Source organism: Streptopelia decaocto (genome assembly GCF_964273445.1).
Source record: "Streptopelia decaocto genome assembly, chromosome: 7".
Lineage (NCBI taxonomy): Eukaryota > Metazoa > Chordata > Aves > Columbiformes > Columbidae > Streptopelia > Streptopelia decaocto.
Genome location: NC_138661.1, coordinates 40,450,740 through 40,474,016, shown reverse-complemented (window position 1 = coordinate 40,474,016; position 23,277 = coordinate 40,450,740). Strand labels below are relative to the sequence as shown.

The window sequence follows — 23,277 nt, the reverse complement described above, 5'->3', positions numbered from 1 at the left end:
TCGTGACTAATACTGCCTTGTCATCTACTACAGAAAAGGCCAAGAGACATGGTTCCCTTCTGTCCGGAAGATGTGAAATGCATGTTTTTAAATGTTATTTCAGCCGTTTTGTAGAAGCTCGTTGGCTTTTTTATCCTCACTGCAGTATGGGAAATGGACATAGCAAATTCGATGTTAACTTTGCTTTTGGTTTTAGGCAATGTAGTTGAGAAGCTTAAGTTTCTTTTTGAGATTCACTTTTGCTGTGTTGGAGCTGTATCTGAGCCCCACAATTGCTGTTGATTTGTGAAGTTAAGAAAATGGTGATTGAGGCTGTCTCGATCTTAGAGACACCAGGACAGCAGGAGAAAGATACTTCAGAAAGAAAGGAATCCAACTTAAGCATGCTAGAAGGAAAGCTCCTGCTGGAGTACTGGAATGCTATGGGATGCCTCTTCTATCTGAGCTAATTTGAATCACTTGTTGTATTCCTGAAAATCAAAGGCATTGTTGTCAAGCATCATATTTCACATTTAGCAGCTGCATCTGATGGAGAGGAGAACTTTCTGAAGGAGATGGTTCTTTGTTTGCTACTGTTTGATTACAGCAACTGACATTCAGCAATACTGGGGATGATAGACATTAATAAAAATGATAGCTCATGTGTCACGTATGCTGATGCCTATACGACATATACTTACTGTTACCATTTGTGCGCTTTAGTCTATCCGTGTTCATTCCATGTTGCACTCATGGGAATCATCCTCTGATTTTTGTCTGTGTGTGTTCTTTTACTTTGTGATGCTGCACAGGAATGGAGGATTTTTGTATGGGTGATGTTCTTATTTTTGTTGGGTGTTAAACAAAGCTAGGCTTGTTGCAGATGACAGAATCATTCAAATGGAGTGTCAAGAAAAACAAAATGTGTACGCTTTCCATTTTTTTTTAAATTGAGTTTGAAAAGAAATTGATAGCATCTTGACATTTGGCAGTTGACATGTTTTTATACAAAATGCTGGATTTGCTTGCTGCTCATTTTCCCTGTGTAGATTTGAAAATTTTGTCTCACTCGACTGTCTTTGGTAACAGTGGCTATTTAAACATCTCACGTCTGAGATTTGTTCCATGTCAATTGTGTTTGGGGTGCCAGTAGTCAGGTCACTGTGTTAGCACTTATGAACACGTATACCACCAAGGTTCCTGCTGTATGTGCAAATACTACTTTTTGTGTCCTGAGCCTTGTCAAGTCATACATTTTCAATTTCAAAACTCACATATTTAATATATGAATTTCAGACTTGCTGGCAAAAGGAGTAACATTTATAGTTTTTTACAGCTAAAAACCAAAATAGATGTTTTCAACTCCAGACCGCAAGCTGAATTTTACAACAGTCATTTCTTGCATTTAGTGTAACAAAATTTTCTGAAAAAGGTATGAAGTCAAATTCACTAGCTGTTGTATTTTTTTTTCCTCAGTGTTTCTGTATCTATATTGGTTTTGCCATGAACAGATACCTTTTTTGGTGGCATCAGCAACGTGGATTGTTTAGTTTCTTTAAAGCTGGTTCTCCCCTTGCTTCAAAAAAAAAAAAAAAAGTGTTTTATTGCAAGCTGTCAAGCCTGGAAAAAAATAACCTACTGGATCACTTGATGAATTAGTCCTGAGAGCACTGTCTGAGTACAACTTTGTTTATATGATAATTTCCAAACATGCGCACTCACTTTTTCAGAAGTAAAATGCGGTTTGCTCTTGTCTCTTATTGCTGGTTGAAACTGAAGTGTCTGTGGTGTGTGTTCTTGTACAAGAACAGGTATTGGTAGGGAAGGGGATGAGTATTACCGCTGGCAGGATTGGTAATTTCTGTAGTGATACGAAATGTCAAATAGTCAGCTGAGTTGGTTCAGACAGTAACTCCAGTCTTCAAGGATGTAAACGATGCGAACTTCAAAAAATGAACGAACGCAAACTTTTGTTGTGAGAATTATAACACTGGTTCTTTGGTTAATAAATCTCAGTGGAAACTTCAATAGCAATCAATAAAACCATGAAAAGTAATTCCATTTTTTTTTCTTGATTTCACATTCCCTAAAATACTCTTTGATTCATACGTGCTGCAAAACCAGTATAAGTAGCAGTTATACTTGCTAATGCTCTTTTTCAGGTCTCTTAAAATAGTGGGTGAATGCTCGAAAAGCCTGTATATTACTTTCTGATTTATTTTTTAGTAAATATATTGACTTAGTTTTTCTTAACATCTTGCTGCATTGAGACATTCACTGGTACTTGCCTCTTGTAGTGGGACTGAAGTTGAATTCTGTGGACCCTACAATGAGCATTGACTTGAAATACTTGGGTGTGCAGCTTCCTCTTTCCTATTCAAATTACTCTTTGTGGAGCTATCCAGGAACAAATCCCAATTCTCCAGGTGGGTAGAATATTAATTTGCTGAAATCTCAGGTACTGCCTTTTCGTTATCAATGATCAGAAAGAGGGAATGGCCACGTAGTTCAACTTGATATCTTAGAAGTGAAAGTGGTATTAAAATGACAAAATGTGAGAACTTCCTTAAATCATTATGTGTTTGCTGGCCAGATGGTCTTTAGCCTTCATTTTTGTGGTGGCTGTGATACAGTAGTAGTATCTGCCTAGCTTATTTTATAGGAGCATGTTTTGTCTGTTGGAGCTGAAGAAGTAAAAATCAAGTCTCTTTATTCAGCCTCATCTATCCATGAAAAGGAACAAGCAGACTTTGCTAAGACATTGACACAATCAAGCTTGATTCATAAACTGAAGCTAGCTTTCTTCTTTTCCAGATGCTGGATTTCCTTTTGTTTCTAGAACAGGAAAGACAAATGATTTTACAAAAATCAAAGGCTGGCGAGGAAAGCTTCATAGTGCTTCTAGAAACGAAGGTAAAAGAAAAAAAAAACCAACAAAGCATTGTACATATTTCCAACATGTGACCTTTTTCTTGACCTTCCTTATATCTTTCAATTTGGAAATTGTCTGTGTCTTAATAAGAGATTTATTTTTTAAATACTGAAACTGTCATGAATAAAAGATTTTTTTATATGCTTCCATGGTCAGAATGGAAGTTTACGAGGGAAGAGCAAAGCTTACTCTGAGTAAGATAAAAATACATGTATTCTGTTTTGCACAGAAGGCTTGAGTAAAGACCAAAGCCGTAATAGTTATGTTTTTTGTTTGTCTGGTTTGAGTTTACTTCAGAGTATGGTAATTTCAGAAAATTGTTGCTTCAGGGACCCTGATGAACTAGAGTAATTTTCATTTCAATCGGTGTATTTTTGGTTCCACTTAGAGTAGATATTCCTTACATATTTGATTACTTTGCCCTGCCTCAGGGAGAAATGAATATTTGGCAATTAGCCAATTTTGACTTTATGTTTAGATTACATATTTATATCGTGCTTTCTGCATTTCCTTACAATGATGTGTTGGGGTATTCCAGATTTGTAGTGGTATACCAGGTAGGCTAGATGTTCAGGTCCAACTGAATTGCATAGAAGCACTGCCTGTTGAAGCCTTGTTTTTGTGAACAAATATATTTGTAAAATCTCCACAGAAACAGTTGTTCAGGCAGCCGGTTGTGTTTCAGAGTGGATTGTATTTGGCCTGCCTGTGTTGTGCTCTTCTAAAAACATTATATAAGTTGTTTTAGAGAGATATTTACCTCTTTTATGTTGCTTAATTATTATAAGACTTGTCAGTATGTTTTCCCAGGAGCTAGCAAAAGTGTCATTTTTTTGTTTAGGTGGCAGCTCAGAAGGTTCCTTGAAGAACCGCTCAGCATTCTGTAGTGACAAGCTGGATGAGTACCTGGAAAATGAAGGGAAGTTGATGGAGACGAGTATGGGATTCTCTTCTAGCACTCCAACTTCTCCTGTTGTGTATCAGCTTCCCACTAAGAGCACTAGTTATGTGCGGACGCTTGACAGTGTTTTAAAGAAGCAGTCCACCATAATTCCATCAACATCTTATACGTTCAAGCCTGTTCATCAGTCATCTGCCTCTAGAAGGACAAAGAGTCAAACCAGACAGACATCTGCAAACAGTAGAATAAAATCATCTTACAAGCCTATACTGCCTTCACCTTTTTCTGGAAGGCAGAAACAGAACTCTTTATCAGGGGAAAAGGCTGTTAAGTCTGTCTCAAATAGCAGTTTGGCAAACCAGGCAGATAGTTTCACGGTGCCATCTTTGGATGAAAACACCCTTCCAAAGCAGATTAGTTTGCGCCAAGCATCACAACAGCAACAAGCAGCTCGTCCACCAGGTTTGTCTAAATCTCAAGTGAAGTTAATGGACTTGGAGGACTGTGCTCTCTGGGATGGCAAACCACGGACCTACATTACGGAAGAACGAGCAGACATTTCTCTGGCAACCCTGCTTACAGCTCAGGTAGATCTGTAATAGTTTCCTTCCTTACTGTACTGTTGCTTTTCCAAATCTGTGTGCTTACTGATGCTGCAGATAGATGCAGAAAATAAGACTGAAGCTTCTAAGGGGTGTGACGAAGTGTGATGTTCCTTTGTGGGGCAGTCTTTGCAGTGAAAGTTCAGGAGTACTTACCTAGCAGTATGTGAAAGAGTCAATTGTGATAATAGCGTGTTGATATGAATCATTAATAATATGAGTTATCTCAAATATTCACCATTAAAAATTCTGGTTAATAAAATTGCAGTTCAGTAACTGCATTTTGTTACTATTTGTCACTTTTTTTTTCAGTTGAACTGAAAAAAAAATCTGGTCAATAACTTGGTTGTCACGATAACCTCTTTTGCTTTCTTCACATCCTACTTATTACCACGATGGTTTAGCTGCCTCAAATTGTCTCTTAGAAGACTTCAAATGCAAACTCTCCTCTGTTCTTTCTGTGTGTGTTTTCAGTCCAGGTGACATTTTCATATCTAGAGCATGTAGTTGGAGGGGTTATTCTAAATGAACTTTGAATAGCATATGCTTGATTTAATCTTACTAAAATTTGAAGTGTATACTTCTTCAAAACTTTTTTTAGGCTTCTCTCAAAACCAAACCTATCCACAAAATAATAAGACGACGAGCACCTCCTTGCAATAATGATTTCTGTCGCCTGGGTTGCATATGTGCCAGTCTAGCACTAGAGAAACGTCAGCCTACCCACTGCCGCCGGCCAGACTGTATGTTTGGTTGTACTTGCTTGAAGAGAAGAGTGTTGCTGGTGAAGGGAGGATCAAAACATAAGAAAATAATGAAAAAGGCTGTACGTGGAAATCTTGTGTTGTATGGAACGCAAGAAGATCAGCAAGAGGATGAAGATGTGGAAGAAGAGGGTGATGGGGAAGAAGATGAGCTGAAACAAAAAGATAAGAAGAAGAGAAAAAGGGTTGAATACAGTGAGTATTGCTGGGCAAAAGTTATTACTTGCAGCTCTGCAGAAACCTATCTTGATAGGCATTTTTATTAGGACATAGTAGTGATGCCATTTAAAAATCCAGAAATTGTGTCTAAATTCCGAGTGGTGTCTGCAATATTTGCTTTTGTATAGCTGATGAGTAGGAAATAACACCTTTTTTTTTTTTAACTCTATCTGATCAGCATTTTGGGCACTACTTAGTTGTTTATTGTGATCAAATAGCTGGTGTTTCTTTTTGATAATTTAAACTCTTGCTGTACTCTCCAAATATCTTTAAAGACTAAGGATATGAGATTATTATTGCTATCACTGTTGGTAACCTTCACTGTAATAGTGCTGTTTTCTTTCCCTCTTATCAAATGAGTATCTAGAGCTGTATTTTTAGTTGCTGTATATATAGCTGCATAGTTCATTGACTTAAGTCAAAAAATAGTGATGTGCAGTAGTTTCAGATGTGGCCTAATGTATGCTCAGAAATCAGAAATTGGTATAAATTGACCATGAATTTACACTTTCTTGCTAGTATCACTTTTAGCAATAGCTAAAAACAAACGTAGTGTTATTTTGTGTTCCACTGGAGTAAATTAATTATTCCATAGAGCTGTGGTATACTGTCTGATTTTTGGTGGGTGTTTATAATTTTTACATCTACAGCATCAATGAAAATCACTAATTCTTCATTGTTTTTGTGTATCTGCTATCACAGTACAACTGAGAAACACTGATTAGTGTAGAATCATTTTTATTTTGATTTCCTCTTTCTTGTGGGATAAATCCGTCACTTTTATCTAGAATTTGAGATAAGAAAAACACCCGTTAGTATTTTCTGGCAGTATGAACTCGTGGTTGCTGAATGACTAGACCTCAGGCTCAAACAAAAATTTTTGGTATTGCTGTGTTAGCTGGTGTTTCATTTATAAGTAAGTTGTTTTGTTTGTTTGTACGTTTTCTCTTTTTTCCAGCTATCTGTGACTCTGAGCCAGAACAGCCTATTAAGAATTGTCCTTTGTGGGTGAAAGTAGAAGGTGAAGTAGATCCAGAGCCAATTTACATCCCAACACCATCTGTCATGGAACCAGTTAAATCCGTAATACCACCCACCTCTGAAGTCTTGCTTCCTAGTAAGCATAGATCTTCCAGTGGAGTGAAACCGGGTGGCAGAGTGTATACTCCTAAACCCAATCCAGTGGTAAGAAAGGAAAACAGATGTGTTTGTTTTTCTTTGTATTGAACATTAAAACAAATGCTGCCAAAAGCGTCTGTGTGATAGGCCATTTTCAGTGAAATTCAAGATGAAAGCCTAAAGCTGACAGCGCGTAGGTATTTTGATAAGTTAGGATTGACTGTAGAACTCTTCAACTATGTCCATCTTCTGTTGAGAAATTACTGTAGCAATATGCAGATGGTAAAAGGTGATTGTGATTCACTAATAGCCTTGTTTTAAAACCTGCTATTTCTGGCGAAATGGTTTCTCATCCTGTAATGTTTGTATAAGTTATTAGCTGCATAATGGAGCCTCACTGATTAACAAATTACTTGGAGAAAAAAAAAAAAAAGGGCTACAGACCCACAGTATTCAGTGTGGTTCTGAGAGTCTCTTTTTTTATCCTTGTTTGAGGTTTCACTGCCAATGTTGTAAGAATCTGCATTTGCCTCTTGCCTCACCTTAATATCTAACAAAAGCAACAACAGCAGTAGAGTTGAGTCTAGTTATAGCTGAAGAAAAACATACCAGACTCACTATTTAATGTATACTAGATAATGTTAAATAATGCAGGACACTTAGGACTTATTTCCCTGCTTAGAAGAGTATCTGAATGGCTTTGGGTTTTTGGGATGGTAATGGTGTTCTGGTGCTGCTGCACCACCCACCCCAACTTCCCCCCCACTTCCCCGAATATGTAATTTGGAAGCCACATATAGACTAGGCTATGTGATACTAAGAGGGCAGATTCAGCTTTAAATGCTAGACCTTTCCTTTGATATTTACTATTGATGCATTAACACTGAAGTGTCATTAGAAAGCAGAAGTGTTTCATGAATCTAATGTGCATCTAGAATGGAGAGATTTTCTTTCTTCTCTCCCCCACTGTTTTTTTCTTTTTTTTCGTAGATTCGAGAGGAGGACAAGGATCCCATCTACTTGTACTTTGAAAGTTTGATGACTTGCGCAAGGGTCCGAGCATATGAAGGCAGGAGAGAGGAGAAAAAGCAACAAAAAGAGAAGAGGGATTCACAGACTTGTAGTGTGAAGGTAAGAAGTCACACTGTAACTAGCATGTATTATAGAATAGGCAGAAATATTGAAAATATTGAAGTAATTTTTCCTCAGAAACTCCTACACAATGCGAGGGCTCGACTTACATTTGATGGTGATAGGGCTGTGGAGCCTGGAGCCTAAATCACCTGGCAGTGCCAGTAGACTTACGTTACTATGATAGAAATTGTTTTCTGTGGAAATTTGTGTCTGCCAAGTGCATTATCATTTAAGGTTTAATTGTTTGTTGTTAAAAGAGCTGTTCTAAGATGAAAATTGTAACGTTGAAGTTAGCATATGTTTTTTGATTTGAGGTGACACTGTGATGAACTAGTTTGTTTTGTGATGTGAATTTTTGTGTGGAAGAGAGAACACAGGATGAATATTTTTCTTGCATTTCTTTCTTCCAGCAGGAGCATGAACCAGAGCTGCAGCCTGCTGAGAAAGCACCCAGTAAGACAGACAAAGGCACTGAGAAATCAAAAGGTAAGAGCTGAGTATAATTCAGCCGCTTGGTAGTTCCACATTTTTATGGGTGTTCTGTGTTGGCTTCATTTTTTTAAAAAAGTTGCAGCTGTTGATGAAACAAGAGTCCATTTGCTGGGGAAGTTATTGTGGTTGTCAATACAGATCTTACAATGTGCTTATAGTTTGCTGTTTTCTTAAACAGTTGTATGTGTGTCACATGGGAGATACAGCAGGCTAAATATCCAGTGCTTGCTGTTGCTCTAGGGTTAAAATGACCAGTATTACAGTAGCTTGTTTAGCAATAAAAGATAATACTGCACAGCAGACTTGTCTTCAAGTGCGATAATTAGATACTTGGGAAGGAATGGAGATCACTGTTAATGGTTTGTCTGGGGTGTTCTGTTCCTCTTTTTTTCCTTACTATTACTTTGTAGTTACTGCAAAATAAATAAATATCTAAGTGAGGATGGGATCCTCATGTTTTCCAGTTAGCACCGTATGGGACAAGGAAGTGCCTATACTTTATTTGGAGTTGCTTAATGTTGAAAGGTTGAAGTTTTGTTACATTATATATACTAGGTTTGAGTTTCTAGTTGACAAAGAAGTAGGCTGGGCATCTGTGTTCTCCTTCAGGCTGAAGGGGCCCAAATCATGTTATGGATTTTAAAATGAGACATATACTAGAGGCATTGTGTCATCCAGTAATGAAATATAGCTGCCTTTTTGAGCTGAATTTTTTCAGTGTTTAATGTGTACAACAGCGCACTCTACATTTCAGGATGGGAATGGAATAATAATACAACTAGTTGAAAATGCTGGTGAATTTGTAGGTGAAATTAAAATGGCCAGGACACAGGGCTCAACATCCTTACAGTTTTGCAAAAAGCGGCATTGGATCTCTAATGACAAAAAAAGGTCATGCTTCTGTTTACACATCTTCTGAAAAAGACAGTTCTGTTAGTGGCATGTTTGCCTCTCATACCATTATAGGACACTCATCCCTTTCTGACTCCCAAGAGAAAAGTGCCATCTCCTGAATAACCAGCGATGCTTTCTACTGCATGTTGGTGTTGCTTGGAGATCTTTCATCCATGTACTGAAACAACCCAGCTTTGTTTAGCTTGTGATGCAATGGGATACAGCCTGAGATGGTATGGCTGCAGGGAATGAACTGTGAGAAATAGTTACATCAGTTTTGCAATGAGTTTTTGCTTTGCTTGTGAAAGTCTGCGAGGGGAAGTGATGCTTTGAACAGTTCGTTTACTTGTTGCCCTGCAGCTGAGGCAAGGGTGGAGGTGTGGGCAGAATAAAACTGTTTGAATATCCAGGTGATTAAAATGCCATAGTATTGCAGAAACCTATTTCAATTCTTTCTCAGAGGAAAGCTGGTGGTCTTCCCATAGTGAGGGGGACTCTTCTTCCACCTCCTATGTTCATCACACCACTCCAGGTGGACCAGCCAAACTTATCGAGATTATTTCTGACTGCAACTGGGAGGAAGATCACAGTAAGATCTTGACCATCTTATCACAGAGTATCAACAGTAATGCGCCACAGTGCCTCAAAGTGGGTAGCTTCATTATTGAATTGGCTTCGGAACACAAGGCCCAGGATGAGAACCACCCTCCCGTCTACTCCTCCAGAGTGAAAATTTCAGTGCCGTCCTACCAGGACAAGGACGAGAAGCCTGAGATACCTGTCTTGGAGACTCCTGATAGCAGAGAGCCGTCATGCAAAAACCCAGAAAATGTAAAGCTCTTGCGGGCAGACACATTGGACAAACTGCAGGAGAAGTTGCATGGGGGCAAAGGTTTGCCTTTTTATGCAGGGGTTTCTCCTGCGGGAAAGCTGGTCGTCTACAAACACAAAGCTAATATGAGCCGCTCAGGCTTGATCCAGGTGGGTCCCTCTGCCTTTACTGTGGAGATTAGATTCAGTTTCATCCTGTATCCCGGAACTCCTTGAAGGAGACAACGTTCTTTTTAATTTGTCTGCCTAGTCTTTTGTCTGTCCAGACGAGGTTTCTTAGTATCTGGTGGCATTCCTGCCTCTCTGTAAGCTTGTCCCTCTCAAGATTGACTGAATAACAGGAAATCTGATTGGAGGTCTGAAATCTGGTGGTTTAATATGTTCTTTGGGCCATTTGGGTCTCGGTGACCCAAGTGCAGAACCTCTTTCAAGATCTTTTTGGTGCTTTGGAAAACTCCCTGCAGATGCATTTGAAAGATAATACTTCTAAATGAGTGGCTGTTAGATGCCACAAAACCAATATTTTCTGAGGAAGTGTACACTGGGACAAAACTTTAAAATGAAACTGTAAACCTTAAATTACTTTTTGCTACAGCTTACTGTTAATCTTCACAAATAACCTGCATCCTCTTTACAGAATATATGTTGTTCATCCAGAGAATTCCTAATCAGAAGTTCAAAGCAAGTCCTTTCCCTGCAGATTCATGCTGCCAAGCTGGTGTTATAAATTGGTGGTAGGAACTCTAGGCCTAGGATGAAGATCTTTTTCAGTCAAAGGTATTTGTGGTTGTAGTAACACCACTTTCAGAGAAGGCATATGTATTAGAAAATAAAAGTAAAATAAAATTTATTTTCATGAAACTTTGCAGACATGGCACCCTCACAAAGAGAAGCTAGTGGAGAGAAAAATGTAGGGAGAGATTTCTATTTTTCAGGAATATTGATCAATAAAAAAGAATCAAGACCTTATTTAGTAGCGCGTTAAATCTAAAACTCTCCATGTCCAGTAGGCATAAAGGCTGATATTCAGAAAGATGTTCTGTTTGTTCTCTCCCATGTAGTCAGTGTCCACTACAACTGTGAATTTGAAGTTTGTCAAGTCATTATACTTTAATTACAGTATCAAATGATAGTATGGATAGGAAAAAAAGCTGATAAAGCTTTTACAAGCTCTTTAGAGTTTTGTCCCAATGTATATGACCTAAGTATCCTTTCTTCAGTGATGCTAGGTTTTAATTAGGTTTGAGAATTTTATTAAAAATTGTCGTCAAATTTGGGAGCCCATCTTTATTCAGGACTGTAGCATAAGTAAGGGACAGGATAAATAAGTGCTAGCCTCACTCTATCTAACTTCAGTAATTTCACATGCTCTTTTGGATGCTGTGGTTCTATGTGATAGTCTGAGTAGCATCTAACATATGTATTATAAAGATAAAACAGAGTTGTTTGAAGTTTTCCTGGCCAGTAAGAAAACCAGGAATTCCCATTCTGAATTGCAATGATTTTTTGAAAAGGACATTTGGAAGACCCATAGAATGAAACGCCTCTCCAGAGGTGGTGAATTAGCATTCTTTTCACAAAGTTTCCCTTTTCCACTTTTTTCAGGTTAATGATAAAAGATATCCTCAGGCCAAACTGCTTTTGGGACAGATGGGGGCATTACATCCCGCCAATCGGCTAGCAGCTTATATCACAGGCAGGCTGCAACCCACAGTACTTGATATCTCATCCCCCAGTACTGTGATCTTCAAGGTAGCATCCAATGCTAATGCAGCTGCTTCTGGGACACCATCAGCCCAGGTGCCCACAACATCAGCTCCCAAAACTACATCTTCCACCAGCACTACTTCAACCCCCAGTGTGACGACTCTGAAAACCCATGCCCCAGCACAGAGACAGATAGGTAGGTTGGAACTTATTACTGTGTTTTAAATTGCGTGAAGCTGGAGTAAAAATTGAGTGTACAGCATTGCTGTTGATTTCTATGCAACAGTGCATGCTGCCTTTGGCTGCATTGCCTACCTAAACTGCCTCTGCAATAAATAACCTCTTTAAGGCAGAAAGATTTATTTTGACTTCAGGATTACAGATGTTGACTGTTAGTTATTTTATTAATGCTACTAGAGCATATTTTCAAGAGACACGTGGATGGAGACGTGCTGAATGTTAAGCTTCGATTTTTGTTTTGAGAATTTCTGTGCTATGATTTTTAATTGCTTTTCGTCAAACACCTATTTAACTTAAAATGAGTAAAGGATCACTCTAATCTGTGGTTCTTCACTTAGTTTTTCTGATGTTGTTGCACTTATAAGTGGAATTCTTGTGACCACGAAAGATGCGTGAAGCAGCAAAGACATGATGGTCCAAATCTGGATTAGCAAAACAACAGGTGTGCAGCCAATAACCACACCAGCCTGTAATCTCAGTGGATTTCACAAGCTAAACAGGGTTGGACTTAGTACTTGAAGTAAAAAAAAAGGAGTATCAGAAGAAGTATGTGGTACTTGTGTCTGACGTGGTACTGAAATGGTTACCTCAGCATGGCAAGAGAAGAAGTTGCCTTTAACAATTACATTTTGCATGAGTTTAAAAAATAAAATCAAAATATCTAGTGCCCATCCACATATTGCCACATTAATTAAGGATCTAAAGAAGCTTTGCAAGAGAAGAGGATGTTACCTGTGTCCTGGCAAAACGTTAATTTCTGATTGATTGTTTTGTTTCTTTCAGCCTAAATTTTCATTGCCGTGTAAATAGGTGTGTTGTTTTTCTTGTCCTGTAATAAAACTTTGTGGTTTATGTGTTTATGCAATATAAAAGAGCTGGCTGTGTTTCATTGATGGGTGAAGTGATTGTTGCATATGTGATTAAAGTGGTTTGGCATATTCTAGGTTGAAAATGCTATATGCATAAATAACTACAATATTTAAGTTGGGCTTGCTCTGTAGTCTGTGCGCTGTTGTTCTCATCTGTAGGCATCTGGAGTGTTATAGATGCAGTATTATGATCCCTTCAAGAGCAAGGGATGAGGGAAAGGATCTTCCCAATAGTGATTACTTTCCATTGGTTAAATTTGTCCCATCCAGTCTTACAGTCCCATTCAGTCTCACTGCAATGAGGAGGAGACGTGGCAAACTCTGTCTGCCTCCCCCTCCATTCTGCCATGGCTGTGTGAGCTGTAGATACAGTGGAAAGGGGATGAAAACCAAGAAGCAAAGAACAAAAGAGGAAGATCACACAAGATGTTACAGGAAGAATTTGAGATTTAGGAAATAGTTTGAGCCCATTATTTCACTTAGTTGTTTGTTTTCCTGCACTGTAATCAGAATTGCCCCTAGTTTCACAACAGAGAACAACCCCTCAAAACCTGATTCTTTTGTGTGGCCAGGAAGAACTGCAACAAAAAAGCTATAGAAGTACAACAAAGCAGGGATATTTCTAATATGTAAGGCATGTTCAGGACTGCCATAAAGGTTTCAGTTTAATTACAAGGTACAAAGGAAATGAAGCCTTAAATTCATGTTGAAATTACAATTGTAGCACCTCATGAAAGGCAAAGAGGAAACGTATTAAAATTTTGACCTGCAGGTTTTTATTTGCAGCTGCCCGACCCTCACCTGGTGGTGTGTTCACGCAGTTTGTGATAAACAAAGCCGGAGCTCTACAGCAGATTCCTCGGACAGGTGCCCGCCAGCCTCTGTCAAAGCCACCAAAGTTCAGTATCAAGCCTACACCGATAATGGTTGTCGCTCCCGTGGTTCCCTCAAGGCCTTCTCCAGTTCAATGCACGATCTCTCCTGGTGTCACTACAGCCACCACCACTCCTTTAGTTACTGTGGAAAGTACCCATGTGGCAGCATCTGCTGTGACCGCTCCTGGCCCAATAAGAGCTAATGAACCTGCCTGCTCTCCTGCAATTACAGTCACAGCTGCTCCTTTAACACCTGGAATCAACACCTGTACTGTTGCCTCATCCACCACTCCTGCTGCCCCTGTGAACATAACAAAAGCAGTGGGGATTGTTGCACCAGTAGCAACCACATCACTCCCTAAAACTGTAGTAACAATACCAACTGTTACTTGTCCTGTTGTCACAACATCCACAGCTACAGTTGTACTAACAACAACTGCAACAGCTACATCTGTGGTGACCACACCAACTTCCACTGCTGCCTCTGTTCCGATTATACTATCAGGAGTTAATTCAAGTCCTTCACTAAATCCTAAGAGAGGTAAGGCTTAGGTGCTTTGGGCTATTACTGCAAACATTTCCTTTTTTTATTCTTGCCTCCATCATAACTGTAATACGCTCTCCAATTATAGAACCCAATTTAAATGTAGATTAACTTGCCTCTCCCTTCTTTCCAAAATAGGATAAGAAATGTAATCTCTTGTTTGTTTTATTCCAACCTGAGCTGGTAGAGGAGGAAATAAATGTAGCTATCTGGTCAGTGACTGCTATAAAATGAACTGGAAGTCTCATCCTTTCTTAGCCAGTAGAAACGTATAGCACAATTATTGCTGTGACTGCTAGAATTTCATGGTTGGCATAGAGTCCAGTAAGTAGGCATGGAATTGCTCTCTCATTGTTAACATGGTAGTCTTCTGAGTCATGGTTGAGAAATGTCAATGGAAATGGATGAATATGACTATTCTGACCTGGCTGGTTTTATATGTATTCTGTGAATTAAAAGAGAAGATACTTCCAAACAAATTTAAAGGGATGCAGTTGTTTCCAAAATATTTGTGCTTGTTTTCATTAGCAAATGCCTGATTTGTAGGTTGTTCTCTTAAACTGTTTTTTCTATAACTTTTAAAATGTTTCAGAAGATGCTGCTTCGCAAGCTCCAAGTACAACTCCCCAGCAGTTGTCTCCTGGAACGGAGAAACGTGTAGGACCTCGATTGTTGCTGATTCCAGTGCATCAGACATCTCCTGCTTTGCGACCACTAAACAACACACAGCTTGCTCAGAGGCAGAGGATGATCCTTCAGCCTCTCAGAAGCCCTGGCGGGGTGAACCTCTTCAGACATCCTAATGGGCAGATAATTCAGCTTGTCCCTCTGCAGCAGTTCCGCGCTGCAGGTGCCCAGCCCAGTGTGCAGCCAGTGATGTTCCGCAATCCAGGTACAGAGTCCAGTGTTTCTTTCTTGACTGACCAGTGTGTTACCCAGAAACTAACAATGTTATATGTGTTTCTGTGATGCTCCTTTTCCCTCCTGGAAGTATTTCAACAGAATCTAATGTGGTTCTGTGTGAGTGGTTGAAGAACATAGTGTAATTACTCAGATATAATGCAGCTCAAATACCACGTGTCTAAAATACAGAATGTGCAGTTAATAGCTTAGTCACCAGAATTTGAGAGTTGTGTGCAGTAAGTAAAATGGCCTCTGTGTGAGCCATGTCCATTGTGCTGTCAGAATTTGAAAGAAATGCTGTTGATTTGGTGATTCAAAAATAATTCTTGTTGGAGATTCGCTTAAAAAGAATGAGTTCTTAGCTGTGTCTGCTCTGTTTTTGTTTGGTTTGCAGGTTAGTTAGTGCTTTCACAACAGATATTCTGATCAAATGTCATACTGCAGTACAAATTTGCTGGGTTTTTTCCTCCTTAGAGTGTGAAAAGAAAAATAAGTCTGATGTTCAGCTGTTTCTCTACGGATAGTTGAAGGCAGGGTTGGAAGAGTTAGAAATTGCAGATATCTGACAGAAAATAAGTAGGATGTTTGAGCATACTGTTGTACATATTTGTAAATAAAACATGTTTATAAACAAAATATACTTAAAATGCATGTGAGCTTTCCAGTAGGATTTTTTTTTTCTGTTCTCCCTTTATACAGTAGCATCTTAAGCAGAGGGAGGAAGAACGTTATTGAAAAGAGCGAGGGGAGAGCAAGGACAGTAGATGACAAAACTGTAGGGAGGAGAGAAAATAATCCTGTGCCTTAGCTCAGATTTGAGCATGAGGTGTAGTAAAGAATCAGTCAGAAAGTTCATTGAATTTCTTTCTGGTTTGGGGCTTTTGCTGTTCAGGAGAAAACAGTTGCCAGTGTTGGTATTTTTCATCCTTGTTTTGCGGAGTTCTGAAACACCACAGAAGAGTTTATTAGGGTGAAGAAGATTGTGGTATAATCATGCAAACTTGTCATAGTTTTTGTCTGTGGAAGTTTTTTCTGAGGGGAAAAAACAAATTATATATGGTTTTGTTTTTTTTTTTAGTCTCCATTTTCCTTTTTCTAATAAATGCAAAGTAAAATGCAGAAGACTAACTAAATATTTAATGCTAGCACTTTCCATTAAATCTCTTAGTTTTAGAGTAGCCACCTCATGTATTTTATTGGGGTGTTCCATATAAAAATTCAACCATTTATATGCCTTTATGCAGTACCAGCTCTTTTACTGAGACCTTGTGGTGAAATATCTGATTACATTGTGACCCTTGAGAATGCTGGCTTCTGGTACAGCATCAAATACTAAAAATAAAAGAAAAAAATTGCTTTGAGGAAGTATTAGTTGATGTTTTGTTTTCCTCACAGGATCTGTTGTAGGAATCCGGTTGCCTGCACCTTCTAAACCTCCTGAGTCACCCGTGTCTCCCCCTTCCTCTGTGTCTTCCGTGTCTCCTGCCACAAATTCAGCTGTACAGACTGCAGTACCCAAGTTGTCCCCTACATCTAACGTAGCCACTCAACCATCCTCTGTTCTTCCTTCAGTGCCAAATTTTGTGTCACAGGGAGGCACTCTGACTCTGAGGATCTCTCCTCCTGCTGCTAGCACTGTGACAAATCTGACAGCCTCTGAGTCCAAAATAACCTGCAGCTCCGGTGGTCTGCCAGCTACCACTGCTAATCTCATACCTTTGCAATCCGGTAGTTTTGCTTTACTTCAGCTCCCAGGACAGAAAACTGTGCCAAACTCCATTCTTCACCATTTTGCATCTCTTCAGATGAAGAAGGATTACAGAAAGATATGCAAGAAAGAGGATTTGAGTGCTGCTCAGCAGAAGGAGAATGGGAAGACTTCAGGCTCAGGTGACATAAAAGTTAGAGAGTCTGAGGTCATGGTGTCAGATAGGAAAGAAGAAGAAAATGAGTTGTCAGTTAACCAGTCAAATAACATTGAAGAGTCAGCATCTGGCACAGTCGCATCTGATAGAAATTCCACTACGTTAGAGATGGTGGAGAAGGACTCAAAGGTGCTAGACAGTTCTTGTGATGAGAGCTGCTCTTCTCAACATGATGTTTCTGCAGATGTTATATCATCTGACCATTCGTACATCAGTGAGAAGCCAAATGATGAGGAAGAAGGAAAAGGGACTGCTGAGGAGAAAGAGGATTCTGTCAGTTCTGAAACTGTAGTGGAGGCTGCTTCAACTAACTCTGAAACTGTTTGTGGGTCATCAGATCACTCTCTAGTTGCCCCTCTGGATAACGTACATCCACAGAGTCTCAATCAGGAGGCTGCACAGTTGAAGAGCCATGGGAAGGAACAAATAAATGCTCAACAGGAAGAGAAACCAGTAAAAGAGCAGGAAGGAGACGCACTGACACAGATGAAGGAGGACAGCAAGGCAAGTTCTGGGCAGTCACAGAGTCAACAAGAGCAAGATACACAGCTGGAGAACAAGGAGGAACAGAGAGGGACTGACCTGTCTCAGATCAAACAGGAATGCCAGGGTGATGCCTTGCAGCCAGATAAGGAAAGAAAGCAGTGCAAGGGCTCCAGAGAAGCAGAAAGCATAAGAGAGGAAAAAGGAAGTAAGTCTGAAATCAGTTCTACAAAAGAGCATGGTAATGCTTCAGGAGAAGAGCATGAGATCAGTACCGAGGAAGGCAAAGCAGACATAGCTGGGCAGGAGGGCAGTAACAACAAAGAACAAGATGCTTTTGATTCTCAGGAAGAAATGAAAACAGGTCAGGATATTGTAACACATATCAACAGTTCTTGGAGCAAAATATCTAGCATTGTACCTGCTTTAGAAAATAAAAGTGAGGCAGATAACAAAGCTGATACATCTGAGAAAAGTGACCTCCTGTCACCAGAACAGATGGTGCAGGAAGCCAGGAATGACAAAAAGGGTTACATGCCCCCCACTATTGATATAACTGCTGATGATATGGAAGAGGATGAAGAGGAAGATGATGATGAGGATGAAGATGATGAAAAGACTGATGATTCTGCTGATGAAATGCTGGATGGTACTTCTGATTTCCCAAGTGAAGAAGAAGTAGATGTTGAAAAAGTGGTAAGCATTTAACTATTTATGAAGGCGTTTTGTTTTTTTGTTTTTTTTTGGTGGTTTGGTTGGTTGGTTGTGGTTTTTGTTTGGGTTTTTTTTGGTTTGGTTTGTTTTGTTTTTTTTTAAATCAACCAATTAACATGTGACAGCCTATGGATTTGAAAGAGATAGTGTGATGTTTGTGTTCTGGACTTCAGTTTCTTTAGAAAGTCTAGATTCCAAGTTGGGTTCCAAGTGGTTTTTTTATAGGTAGCACTGTAGTGGCTTTTTGGAAATTGTCCATTTTTCAGATAACAGGAGTTACATTGAGCAAGCTGTAATAGAACCACTGCATGTTGTCTTCCTCCAGTATTTACTCAAGCAGTTTGGTTCCTTGTAATATGACTAGTATTTCTGTTATGTTAAGCTCTTTCCTTCTACGTAATTTTTGTAGCTCTTAGTTAACATTTATTTCTGGAAGGAATGTTTGAATCTCTCCTGGAATTCCTCTTGAAATTCAGAAATATATTAAAATAGTGTGTGAAAGCTGTCATTCCATATTTGATAGAAAACAAATTGTGCCGGTAGTCACAGAGTAAGGGTAAAACATGGTGGTTAGTATAGTTAAGATATGTTTAGATTTTAATTTCAATAGAATTTCACCACAAAATCAGAAGAAAACAATCCCATGTGTAACTCCTTGATGCACTTTTTATGTATCAGTGACTTAAGAAAGAGTGCACTGTTAACTTAAAATTTATGAAGTTGTGGTTTTGTGGGTCAGTCAAATGGAAATAAGAAGTAGCCTTTTCTTGGGATGAGATAGAAGCGGAAAGAGAAGCGTTAAACTGGAGAAGAACTGAAGAACAAACAAAAATAGGAGAGAGTCAGCAACCATGGCTTTTAGGGAATCTGTTTAGCTTCCAGAAAAATGCGTGTTCTCAGCAAGACGATAGCTTCTCAACTGTGTGAAGGTGAGGAAACTGAAAGCACACATGCTTTGGAAGTTCTTACAAGCTGAAAATGGAGCTGTTGCTGTCTTGTCATGAGTCAGATGATGACAGTTTGATAACTCCTGCGTCCTTCAATAACTTCAGCAGAGTTGAATCATCAAGTTTTGAGAACCACAGTTAATTCATGCCTGATACCAGATAAGCTTTTCAAACAAGGTAATTTTAGGAATCTGTTGGCGAACCAACAGGTAATATAATGTCTAGGTCACAGAGTAGCCTGTTATCAGGGTTGATATTTTAAAGATGTATCTTCTCTTGTCCTGCAAAGGATGATTAAAAGAAAAATAATTATTAGAGATTGTAAGAAATGTTTGTTTTGGAAGAAACTTGCTGTGCGGGTTTTGACTAATATGGTTTGGTAAGCCACGTTAGGCTATGTGTTCACCTTAAGTTCACACAAGCACCAGTAAGCTAGCTTTGGTTCTAGAGCAGTAAAGCTGAGAAACAAGATCTCAGAGGGCTGTAGAAACCTGTCTGGAATTTGGGTGAGTTCTTAGTCTGTGAGTCTGTGCTACCTGAAAGTTAAGTTAGCATGCCAATGCCTAATGGAGAATTTGGTTTTAAATGTAAGTCTGTTATTTTTCACTTTTTTTCTTTTATCAGCATAGCACTTACATGACGGGCTGTGCTGGTATTGTTTGTCAGACTGGATGAAGTCAGGTAATATAAACAGACTACTAGAGGGCATTTATTTGTTTCATTAAGCTAGTGGAAACAAGCAAAGAGTACACTCATGGCCACTAGTACTTTTGTTTAGTGGAAGTACTAATGACAGCTCTTTCACTACTAGTTTGGAATATGAACTGAATTTAGTTACTCAGAAAATAGCCATTAAAACCCCCAGAAAACTCCACTGAGAGTCAAGATGGATTGTTACTTAGCTGTGGTAGTTATTACTCTTCTTTAGTACATTTCTCCATACTGGTTCTCATTGCAGTAATGACTTCATTGTTCTTATTTTTGCATATTGGTGCTCCTCAGATGACCTTACTTTGTCCTGACTTTGTGTACTTGACTTAAGGGACTCTTGTAGACTCCTCCTCTACTCAACAAAAAGAGAGAAGCTTTCTGAGACATTATCTCTGCCCTTTTGCATTTCCTACCCCGAATTGCATCAGGAGAAGCTTAGGAGGATTAATCATCTTGGGTCTGGTGATATGAATAAAACCTCTGAGAATATCTGTATAAGCAAATTAATTGCTGTCAGGACCTGTTATCTGAACAAATGCAAGTACGATGGTCTGGGACATGATGTTAAACTCTTGATCTCCAAGGCACAATGATTGCACACAAAATTCCTGTTGAGAATGACTGCTTGGCCTGGGCTAAGTCACAGACTGTGTCTGTGAATTGTTCACAGGAGTGATTGTTGGCTTAAGCCAATAAAACATGCTGGGGATTGTTCTAGTATTTTAATGCTACAGATGAGAGACCCATGGTCTCATTTAACTTATTAGTATAAATGTAGGTTCTGTGTTTGGCCATTTATTTTATTCAAAATGTTGTTAAAACATGTTTTTCAATTGTTCTTTTTCTGAGCTGAACACTAAAATTGTAAGGAGCTACAATGAATTATTATAACATTGTAAGTTTAATAAAAAGTGCAAGTGACATATTTTGTGGATGATTTAAGTTTTAACAATCTCTTGCATGTTCTGAGCTTCTCATGCAGACCATGTGTGAAATCTGCACACTTTGTAGCATGGAAGACAGAAATGAGGCATTTGCTTGGATAGTGTCTAATGACATCCTACCCTCCTTGTTTCTTACTAGCACTGTCACTGAGGAAACCCTCTGCCATCAGGCAATTTGCTCGTCAGGAACCAGCAACAGGGGTGTAGGCTGCCAGGAACAGACAGAAAAGAAGAAAATGTTCAGAAACAGGTCTTGAAGTGCAGAGGGGGAGAAGTGCTGACATTTCTGTAGCAACTCGGAAACTTCTGTTGTAGTGCCAGATTGCTCCTCCTGTGTGTCGGTTCCTTAAGGTATTGTATCTTTACAAGCTCAGAGGCATTTAGAAATTCTGTAGCTACCAGACCTTTGGGAAGACTGATGCTGGAAAGGTGGGGCTTTCACAAGCATGTTAAATTTTGTCCCCCACCTAGAAGTCATGCTGTGCTAAGAACAGGGTTCAGCCTGTGACGGGTCAGCAGTACTTACATAGGAATAGCTGTTCTTATGGCAGAACTTAAGTGGACTTACTTTTGATGATCTCACAATTGTGATATTTTTCCTAGTTTTGGGAAGTCAGAGGTAGAGAAGAAAGACTTACCATCCTGAAGCATTTTTCCCTTTGTTGTTAGATGTAAGAGTGAGAAAAAGTAATGTTTTTTGGTTTTACCTATGTCCCCGTTCAGGATTTGTAAACTAAAATATGCGAAATTCTTGTTGGCCAGTGGAGAGGTTTTACTTATATTTTTTTCCCTCGTCTTTCATGAAAAAGATGCCACATCTCAGGTTTGAATACTTTTGTTTAGTATGATAGCATGTAGAAAGTTTCACTGAGAGAACAGCTATACCTGGATAATTACTATCAACCCTTTGGTTAGCCCAGTGTAACTTGTCAGCACGCAGAAGCTTTACCATAATAACGTTTCTACAATAAACTAATTTACTGAGATTTTTTCTTCTACTCTCTGGGCTGTAGCATCTTTTGAACTACTCTGCATGTCCCCCTTCCCTGCAGTGTGTAACGGTGTCCAAATGTAGTTTAGACAGAGTAGTCCTGCCTGATGAAGAACAGGATGCATCTCTTGTATGTAGAATCACAGCAGTGATACTGTGTAAAATGGAAAAGCTAGAGAAAATGTCGGGAGGCTTCCAACATCAAGGAGGTTTTATGGATGACCCAGGAGAGCAGGAAAGAATAATATAAGAAGTGCTCTATGTATAAAGAAATAGAATCATGTTATAAAACATGACCAGTTAAAATCACGTAACTTTGCACCTCTCACCCATGTAATATTTTCAACATAATGTAATGTATCTATTCAGTAGTTCTGTAATTTAAATAGTATCTTTGAATTGTTTTTGTTCAGCCATTTTTTTCCTGGCTTTATGTTGATTTTCCTTGTCTCATTAGTCCCTGGGGAGAATTTAAAAAGGGCTCTGCAAGCAGCTATGCTACATGTTTACATCACCTGCTGTAGCTCAACAGAAGGTCTGTGTCTAGCGAGATGGTGAAATTTTGATACCTTCCAACTTCTTTCCTTTTGCTTTCCCTTCCCTCCACTATTGCCAGTTCATAAACTTTAACTTCAGATTCAAGCTTATGTTCTTCCCAGCTGAGGAATTCTTGGAATTTCATCACTCTGAGTCTTCTAGTAAATCGTCTAGTTCACTCTCTGAACCCTGGCAATTAAGGGCTTCTAGAGAATTTGGAAATCTTCTGTTGTGTTTTTGATTTTTCTGCCTTTCTCTGACCTTGTGCAAATGGACGGGTCTCTGCTTTTCAATGGGGAAGATACAGAATTGACTTAAAGGCAGCTTGGATGCATCTGTTATCTTAAGAACAAAATGACTCGATTAAAATAATGCATCCAAAAAATCTGTCCTGTGCATTAAAATTGGATCATGACAAAGCCTTTAACAAGTAAAGCAAGTATAAAGAGAAGTTGTTGATAAATTGCTGGCTGTTTGCATAAATTATATTCTTCAAGTGAGACTTTACATAGTAGAACTTAAAGATTTCATAGAATCACAGAATGTTAGGGACTGGAAGTTTCTGTAAGCCTCTAGAGCCACTCAACAGACATGAAACAAAGCTGCATACTGTTCACAGGCAGTCTTTGAAAGTTGTTGAAATTCGTATGTTGAAATGCAATGTAGTCTTAATTTGGTCACAGTTTCAGTAGCCCCTGTTTATGCGTTCTGGATCTGGACTGCGAGCGGTATTTGGTTGGACCTCACCAAGTTCTCTAGGACATAGTGTCTCCTGACTTTAGTTCTCCTGCGGTCTTGGGGAGCAATGGTGACATGTCACTTCTGACCAGCCTGTTGAGTTCAAAGTGATGCACTGCTGCCTTGCTAAAGACTGTTAATTTTCTCTGTGCTCTACCCAGTCCCAGTGCTAACGAGTCTTGCTTTGTGGGATAATATTTACAAGATGGAACTAATGAGGATTTCAGGGGCTTCCATGCACATAGAAACAGTGCTTCCTTAAGTTCCTGCCAGTGCCAGCAC

At 39.1% G+C, this 23,277-nt stretch overlaps 1 protein-coding gene across 6 annotated transcripts in view; it reads left to right on the top strand.

Annotated features, from left to right (window-relative positions):
* Positions 1-23,277, top strand: part of MGA (MAX dimerization protein MGA) — a 61,760-nt gene that overhangs the window by 22,952 nt on the left and 15,531 nt on the right. For 4 of the 6 annotated variants that reach the window (XM_082058176.1, XM_082058175.1, XM_082058172.1 and 1 more), the window contains exons 6-17: positions 2,277-2,405; positions 2,794-2,892; positions 3,753-4,399; positions 5,016-5,373; positions 6,356-6,582; positions 7,507-7,647; positions 8,061-8,136; positions 9,497-10,017; positions 11,473-11,770; positions 13,470-14,099; positions 14,695-14,994; positions 16,401-18,109. In XM_082058176.1, coding sequence (XP_081914302.1) covers positions 2,277-2,405; positions 2,794-2,892; positions 3,753-4,399; positions 5,016-5,373; positions 6,356-6,582; positions 7,507-7,647; positions 8,061-8,136; positions 9,497-10,017; positions 11,473-11,770; positions 13,470-14,099; positions 14,695-14,994; positions 16,401-18,109 — 5,135 coding nt within the window. The remainder of the gene's footprint in view (positions 1-2,276; positions 2,406-2,793; positions 2,893-3,752; positions 4,400-5,015; positions 5,374-6,355; positions 6,583-7,506; positions 7,648-8,060; positions 8,137-9,496; positions 10,018-11,472; positions 11,771-13,469; positions 14,100-14,694; positions 14,995-16,400; positions 18,110-23,277) is intronic. The other 2 variants (XM_082058174.1, XM_082058177.1) reach the window with 2 other exon arrangements.